This window comes from Anopheles ziemanni, chromosome 2 (genome assembly GCF_943734765.1).
Source record: "Anopheles ziemanni chromosome 2, idAnoZiCoDA_A2_x.2, whole genome shotgun sequence".
NCBI classification, from domain to species: Eukaryota; Metazoa; Arthropoda; class Insecta; order Diptera; family Culicidae; genus Anopheles; species Anopheles ziemanni.
Genome location: NC_080705.1, coordinates 65,254,750 through 65,266,807, shown reverse-complemented (window position 1 = coordinate 65,266,807; position 12,058 = coordinate 65,254,750). Strand labels below are relative to the sequence as shown.

At 45.1% G+C, this 12,058-nt stretch overlaps 1 protein-coding gene across 1 annotated transcript; it reads right to left on the bottom strand.

Annotated features, from left to right (window-relative positions):
- Positions 1-6,318: 6,318 nt before the first annotated feature.
- On the bottom strand, positions 6,319-11,436 carry LOC131281382 (protein slit). The gene is made up of 7 exons (XM_058310711.1): positions 11,064-11,436; positions 9,618-9,840; positions 9,304-9,440; positions 9,006-9,158; positions 8,761-8,941; positions 8,401-8,540; positions 6,319-6,611 (listed from the first exon to the last, which is right to left on the bottom strand). Exons 1-7 carry the CDS (start codon positions 11,434-11,436, stop codon positions 6,319-6,321), a joined length of 1,500 nt encoding a protein of 499 aa, XP_058166694.1.
- Between the last annotated feature and the right edge of the window lie 622 nt (positions 11,437-12,058).

The window sequence follows — 12,058 nt, the reverse complement described above, 5'->3', positions numbered from 1 at the left end:
GACAACTTTGTGACAGCCGCTCGTCACCTCGGACAACAGGACTCTTGTGTCAACCGGAAGCAGAAAAGTGGTAATTATGGTGATGGATCCGATACGAGGAGGACGAAATCGTTTTCACAGCGCATCTGCTCGGGACATCGTTGTTGCATGCATCGTGTCGCCAGCAGTTGATGTGTCATTTCCATCCCATTCAAGAGTCTCATATCCCGGCGTGACCAAGTGCTGAAGCTTCCGTTTCAACGACTAGCGTGCCGTAGTGCAATGAAATTTCAGGGGAGCTGGGTCCACTTCATCTCTGCAACGTTACGCTTGAATACTGAATTGTTCCATTGCTGCAGGCTTAATCCCGTTCACTCTCTTACCCGCAGGGGCCACTTGGCAACTCGACTGAACATTGGACACCGGCCCTCGACCGACTATGCTTCCTGTTCCTGGTGCATCGCGGGTTTAATACAAATAAGAATTTTTAATATTGCGTTCAGGCAATAATTTTAAAGGAAACATACAAAGATACACACAATCTTTAAAGTAAACATAAACACACACCTTACACATAAACAAGTAAAACAACAAACTTACTAACAAACTCTTATGTACATAACACATTAAAGACTTGACACAATAATGGGATGTTTAAAAAACAACAACTAGGATAATGTTAAAATTGGAGAAGAAACTCTAAGTAAAATAATTATGTACTAAAATATACCAATAAAAACTACGTCTCCCATGTTTTAAAGGTGGAAAAATATTCATCAGCACATATAAATTTCTCAAACCACAAATCAAAAAGATATACACGACACAGCTGTTGGCTTCCGAATCGAATCGGGGAAATGTCTTTATTTTAGCATCGCATTAGCAATTCTCATCATCTGCACCAATATGACATGACAGTACATCGTTCGCTCTTTTCATACGCATTTCAAGCACGCGCTGTTTTGGAAAATTCATCCCAACCTTTCTACCATTCTTTCCTGCCTTCTTGCCGCGGTCCTTCCCTCAACAGTTATCACTTCCTTCGCTCGAAGGCATTCGGTTGCTTTTTTTTCTTGCTTCCGTTCTCTTGTTTTCCCGCGCAAGCCGCCAGATGTTTCACGCTGCTCGCTGCCTTTCTTTCTTTTCCTACCGGCAAATACAAATATAACTCCATTTTCATCGCCCCTTGCATCTCCTGTAGCTAGATACCGGGAGACACAGCCGCCTGAGGGCCGCCCCTGGCCTGGATGGTGTTTCATGTTTTTCCGCTGGGAAAAACTGACCTTCGGTTGTCGGGCTAGCTTACGCTACTATTCTTGCGGCTGTACTTTATCCGAATGGTCTACCGCTTCCCAGTTGTTTGGCTACATTTGCTGGGCTTTGTGGACACACTGGCGGAGGTGCACACGCTACTGTACGACAGAGGTGATATCTATTGCATGACGTGGTGCGGTTGCATCTAAACATTTAGCGGAACTGTTCGTTCCAGCGTTACCTTCTTTCTATGCTACAGTTGTTGTGTTGTTTGTTGTTGACTATGTTCTGTTTTTTTTATCTATTTTTTCTCACTGCTAGAAGCTATTCATGCTTGATTCTATTTGATGCGTTTTGCCATTCGTAACTGTTTGTTTTTTGTTTCCTTCTCATGTACAAGTTTGAAGTAAATTGTAGAGTGTTTTGTGGAATCACCATCAATTATGATATATGTATCGTTCCAACGTAGTTTCTGGTAAAGACAAGCGTTCTTGTGATCGTGGGAAACGTTTCATTAACAACAACAAGCATTTGCATTTGTTTGTAAATAAACGAACGATTAGAGTATTGTTTGTTTGTTTGTTTTGTGTGTTTGATATAGTAGTATCAATTTGGTATTTTTTTAATGTTTACACCATTTTCGTTTTCCAACTGCTCTCAACATATCTTCGCTGCGCTCCTTATATGCTATGATGATTTTCTTTTTTGTTTTCTCACACAGATAATTTTTAAAGAATTTTCATTTTAAATGCCTCCCACCGGAGCGACACAGTAGAACGGGGTTTGTAGTTTGTTGTTACACACAGTGCTTATTACATCTCATGTTAGCTGCCGCTGCGTTGCGAGCAACAAGTACACCGATAGAATGATTGAAATTACAATTTGCGAGCAGAAAATGCCTTCTGCCATCGGATCGTTCGCATTGGATGGAACCATGATGATGGGGTGAGACTGGCGGTTAATAAACACGCAAACGCACATCTAATCGTAGAACCGTGTGTGTATGTGTTTGTATGTATTGTAAGAAAAGAGTTACTGCTACTGCTGTGCACCCGCATCGTGGGGTTTTGTTTTTCTTTCCTCCCCACCCGGTAATTGATAATGTATAAACGGATATTGCAAAAGTTTCCAAACATCCCGATTCAAAGGGGTGAAAATTGAAAAATACGTTCACATATATGCCTACCCGCAATCGCAAAAGGGAAACATTTACGGTGAATATGCATGCAAAGGGAGACTTTTAAATTGACAAACGGTGTTGCAAAAGTCAAAGATTACCGTCATTGGATGACGAATGATCTAAAGCGCGGTGTGGATAGAGCCACTTCTCTGGAGAAAAATGAAACTTTAAAAGCAAGTAGAGTGCAAAACACTCAATCCGGAATGTTATGTTTGCCAAAAGCTGATGATCCCCATCCGGGTGAACCATTTCCATCCCATTCAATCCGAAAGACTCACTCGCGTGAGACAATATTTCTTTTTCCCGCCCCACCCTGGTTGTACTCCTGCCACGGACAAGGAAGTATGAAAATATATGTATGTGTATATATCTAGTGCGTCTCTGTGAAAGTTTTGCCTGTGTATACAAATGTTATATTAATGTAAATTTCGGTTCATCCTTCACCGTTCGTAGGTCGTTCGCTTCGTAGAAGCGCCAACACCACTTGCTTACAGGCTAAAATGTTTAGTATATATGTGGAATAATATTTCTTTCTCGTCCTTCCCCTTTCCCGTTCACACACCGAGGTGAAAAATAATTCAACCCCTTTCGGGACGAGGTCCGATCATTTTGGACACGTCCCATACACTACCATTGCATTCAGTGTTGGTCGCTTGCTGAAAGTGAACATATCCTCCAGTCACTTTCCAGAATCTTTATATTATTATGCATATATCAAGCACATGCTTAGTTTTTCCCCACTTTTCCTGCCGGTGGTAGGAAAGTGGTTCCACGGGTTGCGGGGGTTTTAACAACGCATCGTATGCAACTGACTGAGCGAAACTGGTGAAGGCAATACGAGTGATATGTGACTGTGTGAGAACATTGCTCAAGCTATTCCATCCAGAGTTGGGAAATGACATTAATTGTAGAATTTTTCTCGTTATGAGTAGAATGATCAGTTTTGCATCGATTTTGCATTGCGCGCTAATTGTGCACCTTTAACTATTTACTTACAATTACAGTTCTATTTTGCTGTTTCTCAATGCCTATTGCCGACGTTGCCTAGATGGTTTGGGTACATTTGTGGGTTTTCACCTTCTCATCGGGGGGACTCCTAACGCTTAAAGACGTACACCAGGATGTCGTTGCCAAATAGGGCCAAAACGTAAACAATCGTGGTGGTTGAAGTGGTGTATACTTGCTGCTAGATGCTGCCTTAACTTCACTAATGATATGTGTTTGGATATGTTGGAGTTGGGCATGTAAACTTTTGCTTTCTCTACCCGCAAAAAGGCTGGAATTTGGGTTGGGATGCGTTTTTCTTTGAAAATCCATAGCTTCTAGAGAGTGTAACAGGGATATATGTTTGCCTGATTTTTCACCTCCCGACAGTCGCACACGCCACGGGAATGCACAAACCGAGGAAACCGGTAGGCATGCCCGCGTGCGGCGTGTGAGTGATATGTTACGATCGGTTAATTTTATCTAGATCCTTACCATCGCCCTCCAGGGGACGGCAAAGGCAAGCGAACCGAATGATTGATATACATTCCTTATGTTTCGTGCAATACACTAACACCGTCGTTTGCTCGCGTTCCGCTATCTCGATGACAATTGGGTGGAAGAAGGAACTCAAGTGTGATTCATGCATGGGACAAAACGGAACTGGTACTGTTTCCTTCCGTACTTTTGGTTTTTTTTTGTTGCTTGGGTTCACGATATGTTGAGATTTTGGAAGAAACCATGCTTGATTGTTGCGAGTGCGACCAACGAAGTCAACACTCCAACGGGCGCGTGTATATGTATAAATGTATCAAAATGTAATAACATGATTGTTTCTTTTTTTTGTGAGGGGCTTTTCGCGCTATCGTCCTGTTGGTAAAAGACGCCTCGATCAGGGGAGCATTTTCTTTCTGTCACACATATTTGCCATTCTACTTGACCTCACAATGGAAAACGCTTATCTAAACCGGTATCTTATGCTATTCATATGCTTTTGTTTTGTGACACATTTTTCTCGATATGTTTTTGAATTTTTAATCTTCTTGTTTCATCAAACATAGACATCTAGAGTAAAGTAGTTTTAGTCAAGAATGGTCGTTTATACTGTGACCTTTGTGTTTTTTTTCTTTTATAATTCATTTGATATGTTTGAGTTTGTATCCTAGTTGGATAGCAGGGAAACGTTTAATAACTCTTCCGCCCTGCCTGTGCAATATATATCTTTTGCGTAACAATTTTCGCGTACAATACAGTGATATAGTTGTTCAAATGTCATTGTTGATATATCATATAATTTTAATGCAAATATAGTTGCTTTCAAGTGATATGTTTGGTTAGTTAAATCCGAATTCTGTGTTTGTAAATAACGTTTGCTTTTTTTGTTTTGCAGGTGCATCGAAACACGACACCGAAGAGAAAGCTTTTTCAAATATCATTTAATCGTTCTGTTTGCCTTGTATTTATGTGAGTGTGTTTGTGTATTATTGTAAATAGGATTAAATACATTCATCTTTGCGCCGTATAATGCCAGCGAACCCTTGGAAAAGGTGCGGCGGATATGTATCGATTAGCTGAGCCCCGTGGCTCCTATCCTACGCTACAGCCTAAACGTAAATCAAGGAGGAGTGCTCCAAGAGGCATGTAAATAAAACGTACCCCAAATGACCATTATGGGAGATGCGTTGGGAGATTGGATGAGAGGGGGAATTTCCAGGCACGAAACGAGGACTGCTGCACCTGACACTAGACAACGGTCCACGTTTCATTCGGAACCCGGAAATTCTTTTGCAAGGCCGTGTGCTGCACGAGCCATATAGTGACGAAAATGTGGTTCTTCACATCGCCAACTTTCCTGTTGTCTACCCGATGATTATGATGAATGGCTACGATGATGCGACTGTAGGCTACAGGTGATTTAATCTAATAGTTCCACAGGGGATTACCTAATGCAAAGCGAGAAATAGGTTTTTCCGCAACTAAAGCATCCTAACAGCGTTGCGAAAGCAAAAATAAACGGGGCAAATCATCCTACTATCATCCAGCGGGTGAAAAAAAAGAACACTTACAATGTTGTAACAACATAATGCTCTCCGTTTCTTGGAAGCTAACATCATTTTCCCTTTTCCGGAAGTTTCCTTCCTTCCGGAAGCGTTCCGGAAACGAATGTATAGTTTACTTCATTGAAAGACTTTTTGGTAATGTGATTCTTTTATGTTTTTTTTTGTTTTCTCCTCTATCGCTAACTTTTCCCTATCCCTCTCGCTCCGTTTTCGCGACAGTTAGTAAACTCCGGTCAATGAACTTCGTACCCCATGGCAGAAGGACACAGTAGGCGGTATGTTGTTTGCTTTCCGGCAAATCGTGGGATCGGAAGTGCGAAGCGAGCAAGTGGTTCGTCCATTTCGCATCTATGCCGAACAAAATAAGAAGCTCTGTGTGCTCCATTGTCTGAGTAGAGTAGCAGTATTTAGGGATGTCAAAGCATCCGGCACCTGCACGCTTCATCGATCCGAACCATCAAAAACCTCCCGGATGCGTCAAACCGGACATCGGAAATCAAAGCAAGCGTGGAAAATTAAAGTGACATTTGTATTTGTTCCGTTCCGTATGCCGAACATGCCCGTTTCCCAGCACAACCGATGGCCGTGTGCTTTTGTAGTCATGTCCTGTTTTCCTCCCCTAATTTTTTCCGTGCGTTTTTCTTAACGTTATTTCTTACCCTAGCGCTAGCTTCGCTAGCTCGAAGCCTCCGGTCTCAAACAACGGGCCTTCCTAGTGGCAACCTTCTAACCGGCGTGATGGTGTTGGAGTTCTTCTTTAGGTTTGGTCACAAACCAAACTTCCAACTCAACTCTCACTTCTTCTTCTTCTTCTTCCCACACCCTTTCGCTCGCCCTCCCTCACTCACCTCGTCCGCCACACTAGCGAAACCGGCCGTGGCCAATCAGTGCAGTTCCGGTCACGAACGACACCAGCGACGTCATGAGCGTCACCTTGCACGGCGCCCCGTTGCCACTGAGCGACGACGTGTGGTACTTCTTGCCGACGCAGTTCATCCGCTCCAGGGGCATGTTCTGGACGTAGTACTCGCGGTGCTCGTTCGGCATCGTGCACATCGGGCGCTTCTTCTGCGTCATCTCGTCGTCCCGGTTCTTCAGGTCGCGCAGCAGATTCGGGAACCAGACGAGCTCGCAGGAGCAAACGAGCGGATTATCTGCGAGCCGGAGAGTGCAGAAGAGAACGGTATAGAGAAAAAAAAGTATTCTATGAAATAGGAGCTTTATTGAATTTAACAAACTCTGTATCGAGTTCAACGGTGCGTTGTTCTTCCGCTCTAAATCCTTTGAAAAATAAGACTACTTTGCGGAATCTTTTAAATCACGGTGGGGATTAAAATTAAACCAACCGTTGGTAAAAACCCTTTTGAACATCATCGCGTGCTAGAGGTTCCTCTTTCGATAAAATGAAACAGTAATCGGATAGCCTTCTTCGATGGCGTGCTAAATAGCACGATGCCGATAATTTATATCGATCGGGAGCGAGGTCAAGTGAGGTTCCGTCGTTGGGAAAACATCCTGGCTGTTAAACCATCGACAACATGCAACCAAGAAAGGCCATCGAAGCCGACACACACACACACACAGAGCCATAAAAATCTAAATCAAAAACCGAATCAAAGGGAGGGAAAATAAATGGACCATTTCACTATCACGCATAGCCATATTTTTTCATTAGCGCTCTGTGAGCGGGCGAAGAAACCAGTCGGCGACACACTTGAGAAAATAAAAAACCTTTTACGAACCGGCACCACCGGTGACACAAAATGGAATTCACCCGAGACAAATGAAGAGAGATGGCCAATAGGGGGGCGAACCTAGACACACGCGCGTCCTAGGAGGACAATAAACGGGGCTCCGATTGATCTTCATTTATCTCGCCCCAACTGGGCGGCAGCTGGAGGAAACGTCCGAAACGGCCGACGGAAGGAAGACGACTTCATTTCCAATGCCATCAAAAAGCCCATTCCAACTACCCCATCCGGATGGGAATGGGTGTTTTTTTTTGCGCTTCGCTTCACCGAAACGTGCCTGTAAAACAATCGCAAGGGAACAAACTGGCCGTTCGACACCGTTGGTGAAGTTGATTGAGCTGTCCCCGGAAGTGGGACGATTTTCGAGCCTTCCTTAACGTTCCTCGCTGACCCCGTTTGAAAGGCGTGCGGAATGACAGCTTTTCACGCAACGATTGGTGTGTTTGGTGAGTTGGTGGACGGGTTGGAAGAATTCTTAAGCATTAGCCGCAAATTCGTTTGTTGAAGAGATTTTGTTTCAATATTCCTATTTGCAACTTTAAGTTATGCTCAATACATAAAGAATAAACAAAATGGAGCGCGAAATATTACTGGGTTGCCATAAAACCTTATCTTGTGTGGAAACTGAATAGGCACGGCTTTTAAGTACCGACTTCTGTAATTAGTACAAAAATGGTAATGGCTCAGCTTCACAGTCAAGCTCGAACAAGGCTTTGTCGCGCACAAACGCAAGCAGTACCTTTCAAATGTAATAAACCACAGACAAACCTCTGGCTGAGATAACGATTCCGTCGCTATTGTTGCTCCACTTCCCATTATCCTTAAAATCCCCAAAAGCGAACTCCATTTTCCCACACGTCCGGTTGTTTCGGAAGATAAACATAAATTAAAGACTCAGGGACTCGGTTCGGGGGCCGCGAGTATTCATTAAAAACCGTTATCTTTCCCCCCCCCTCGGGAGGAGTGTGGTAATTTAGAAGCGGTGGAACATTGTCCCGGAGTAACAAAAGAAACCCGGCATTGCTTTAGGGAGGATAACGATACCCACCATGGGTGCCTTTTTGGTCGGAGCGAAATGTAAATGTCTGGATGGCGTCAGTATTTCACCAGTTTTGGGGCGTAGACAGTGGAGTGGAGTATTGAGTGGAGTGTACGAAGATTACCACCGATTATGATTGCCGTATTCACTTACCCATAATATCAACGACACGCAGCGAGTCCATAATCGGCTCCATCACCTCCTCCGGAATGCGGGTCAGCTTGTTGTTCTGAATGCTGAGCGTCTCGAGGGAGTTAAGATTCTCGAATACGAGTGCCGGTAGGACCTTGATGCTGATAACGAGACAAACGGACGAAGCCACACAGAAATCATGAGAGGAAAGAATTGCCCGAATGGAAACCGCTCGAAACCCCAACAAACCGGGTCTATTAATTAATGTGAAACTTTTTCGCTCGTCTTTGATGGCAATCTGAAGGAGTCCGTCTTCGGTGGGAGTGTCCTTTAGTGATACGGTTAAAAGGAAAAGGGTTCGATGGGAGGCGTGATACTTACTCGTTTTTCTGAAGATTCAAAAAGGTGATCGAGTCCCCGAAGCCCACAAAAGCATCCTCACTAATAACGGAGATGTTGTTGGAGCGTAGATCCAGATGCCGCAGGCGGTGCAGGGGACGCAGGGCATCACTCGGAATGATGTGCAGGTTATTGTCCCCCAGGCGAAGATATTGAAGGTTTTCTGCGAACGAGCGAACGAGTCGTTAACGCCGCTTGGCCAAAAGTTTTCCGGACAGCCAACTTACCTTCCAGCCCCTCAAACGCCTCCTTCGCGATGTACGAGATGGAGTTGCCTTCGAGTTCGAGCGAGTTGAGCAGCGTGAGATGGAAGAACACCCGTGCCGGAACTTCCGTGAGCTGATTGTGCGCCAGAATCAGCGAATCAAGGTTCTCCAGCCCTGGGGGAATAAAGGCAAACAAAATCATCCGATTCATTAGAAAATCCCAGCTGTAAGACGATTCCCATTTAATCTCCGTTTCTTATCGCACACCAGGGAGGGTAGGGCCTCGGCCATCCTCCACCTTCTACTTGCCCCGTCTTACCTTCAAAGTCACCCTCCTTGATCGTCTTGATGCGATTCTCCTGAAGCTCCAGCTTCCGCAGATTGTCCAGCATCGAGAGCGCCTTCTGCGGCACGGCTGTGAGGTCATTTCCGCCAAGATTCAACCGCTTCAACTTCCTGTGGCAAAGAGAAGCACACGAGAACGGGGGTACACCATCAACGAATGGATTCCGAGTGGATATTTGAAACCCTTTCCAGTCTCCGGATTATCCCTTTATATCCTCCCGTACAGCGGTATCGCCGCAAGAGCCCAGGAATCATCTTCCAACGTGCATGCCTGCCCGGGGTACTTACTTATCCAGCCCACGGAACGCGTCCGGTTCGATGAGCGTCAGCTTGTTCTCGTAGATGGTGAGAATCTCCAGCGTGTCGAGACCCTCGAACGCCCGGTTGTGGATCTGCGAGATGCGGTTGTGGTTCAGGTTCAGGATCAGCAGGTAGTGTAGGTTCTTCAGGGCGCTCGTCGGTACGGTCATCAGTTGATTTTGGGACACATCGAGCTGGGTTAGACCGCGCCCTGCCAGCGATAGTTTTGCACCGGTTGCGATAGAGAAGCAAGAAGGAGAGACAGCTCGTTTAATTACAATGTTAATTGCAACTCGCGCACACACCCACACACACCAAGGGTTTTGATCGGACAACTTTCAAATTAGATTTTACCAACCCCGGTCCGCGTCGGTTTGATGATGGTGATTGTTTTGTGGCTCTTGCAACGGATACGCGGATCCTACCAAAATGTAACGGAGCATGAATACATATTCGTTTTACATTGTAACGAGCTTTTGATGCGTTCATTACGGAGCTTTTTGAGGCCATGAAGAGAGAAAAAAATGATTAGCAAGTAAATTGCTTTTGATCCTTTTTATCCTATTTTTATACATAAACGCTCGTGCTCGAGGTCATAAACGAAAATTTTCCTCATTATTCCTGCATGTTCATTTGACTCTTGCGGCCATTTTTATTTCGCTCAAAAACATTTACCGGTTGACCACGAAAACCATTCAACTTTATGACATGTTCGTGTTGCATATCTTCAAATTGTAATCAAAATTCGTGACAATATCATAAACTGTCCTTCCTTCTCATCTTTTTCATTTCCTAGAAAGTTCACGAAAACGTCTAATGAAAGTGTAGCTTTCCAGCCCCTATGTGTATGCCGCTTTATTCACAGACTTGTTATGGTCAATTTTGTTGTTAATACTTCATTAGCAAGTTTTTTTTTCTTTTACTTCGTCGCACGAGAACGAGAACTAAATAAAAGGAAAAAATAAAATCCACCCATCTTGGAGCACCATAAAACACTCCGTTGCTATGAATTTCCATTATCAGCGTCTATTGAGGCAGTAAACGTGTTTACGTCAGACAATCGTAATAATTTTATTGACCCGAAACAGACGCGCTCCTGGGACGTGGTCGCCGTCGCCGTCGTCGACGAACCATTTCGCGGAAAACCAAGAGACGCAACGAGGATAAGTAATTCCATCTCGCCATTCCGTCATTCGCTGAAGCGAACTAAAGTTCGATGTTGAAAGCTGCCCTCGACTCACGGCTTAATTACGAGTTCTTTGAGTCGTCGGTGCAAAGTAGAGCTGAAATATCGGCAGTCGTAAAACTTTAACAGCTTCCCGCACGCACCGGCCCGCCGGTCCGGGCCAAGATTGCTTCCATTGTCCCCGTGCTGGGGGACCCACGAAGCTGCAGTGACAATGAGCTGAAGGAAAAGAATAAGAGCGCCCTTACCCAAAGAGCTGAGCGACGTCTCCTCGATGGTGGCGAGACTGCTGTTGTGGATCGTTAGGTGCCGGATGTCGAGGGCCAGAAACACGAAGCCCTGCAGCTTGGGCAGGTTGTTGTGGCGCAGCTTCAGGTAGAAGATGATGGGACTCTTGCCCTTGAGCGCGCTCATCGCCTTGGTGATGTGCTGCACGTCGGTCGCCTCGCACAGGATGTCCAGCCCGTTCTTCTTCACCTGGCAGAGGCACGGGCTGATGTCGCTACCCGGCGGGCATGTTTGCGGCGAGTTCGATTGAGCCGTTACGAACGCGAGGTCCAGCACCGCCAGTGCCAGCCCGAGGAGCTTTATCCACGTCCATAGGGCATTCCGTGACGGCATCTTCGCCGCCGCCGTCTCTGTCACTACTGTTTTCTTCCTTCGTCTCAGCCTCGTTGCCTACGACTGCATCTGTTGTGGGGTGGAGAGGAGAAGAAAGGAGAAGGACCAGGAAAATACGATTAGTCACGGAAATGATTTCGCCGTTTTTCGCACGGTTCGGAATATTACGGATGTCAAGCAGTAAAGCCACGAGCCAAACGAGTACGCAAATCACAGCAAATCGACCGTCAATCATGATCTTTCAATCACTGCACAAGCTAAACCGACTCAATCCGCATTCCGGCAGTACGCACGGAAAACCTCGCATACATTAGGTGTGAATATTTCATATTCTTTGCATATCATTACGGGAAACTTTCCTGTGTCAAGGGAAATCGCCTGTTTCCAAGCGTCGTTGACTCGTTTCGACCGGGACCGGTGGCATGACGGATGGAAATTACGAATGGTTTGATGACTGGTGGGATTGTGGAGGTGGAATTTGTTAGGAAATGACTGAATCGAATCAAAGCGGAGTGAAGCAGATTGTTGAAAAATTTGCCAACATATTTTGCTTCTGCCACACGTGATAATGGATTGAATAAATTTATGAAACCATGTTAGTGGTTAAATAAGGAATATCACC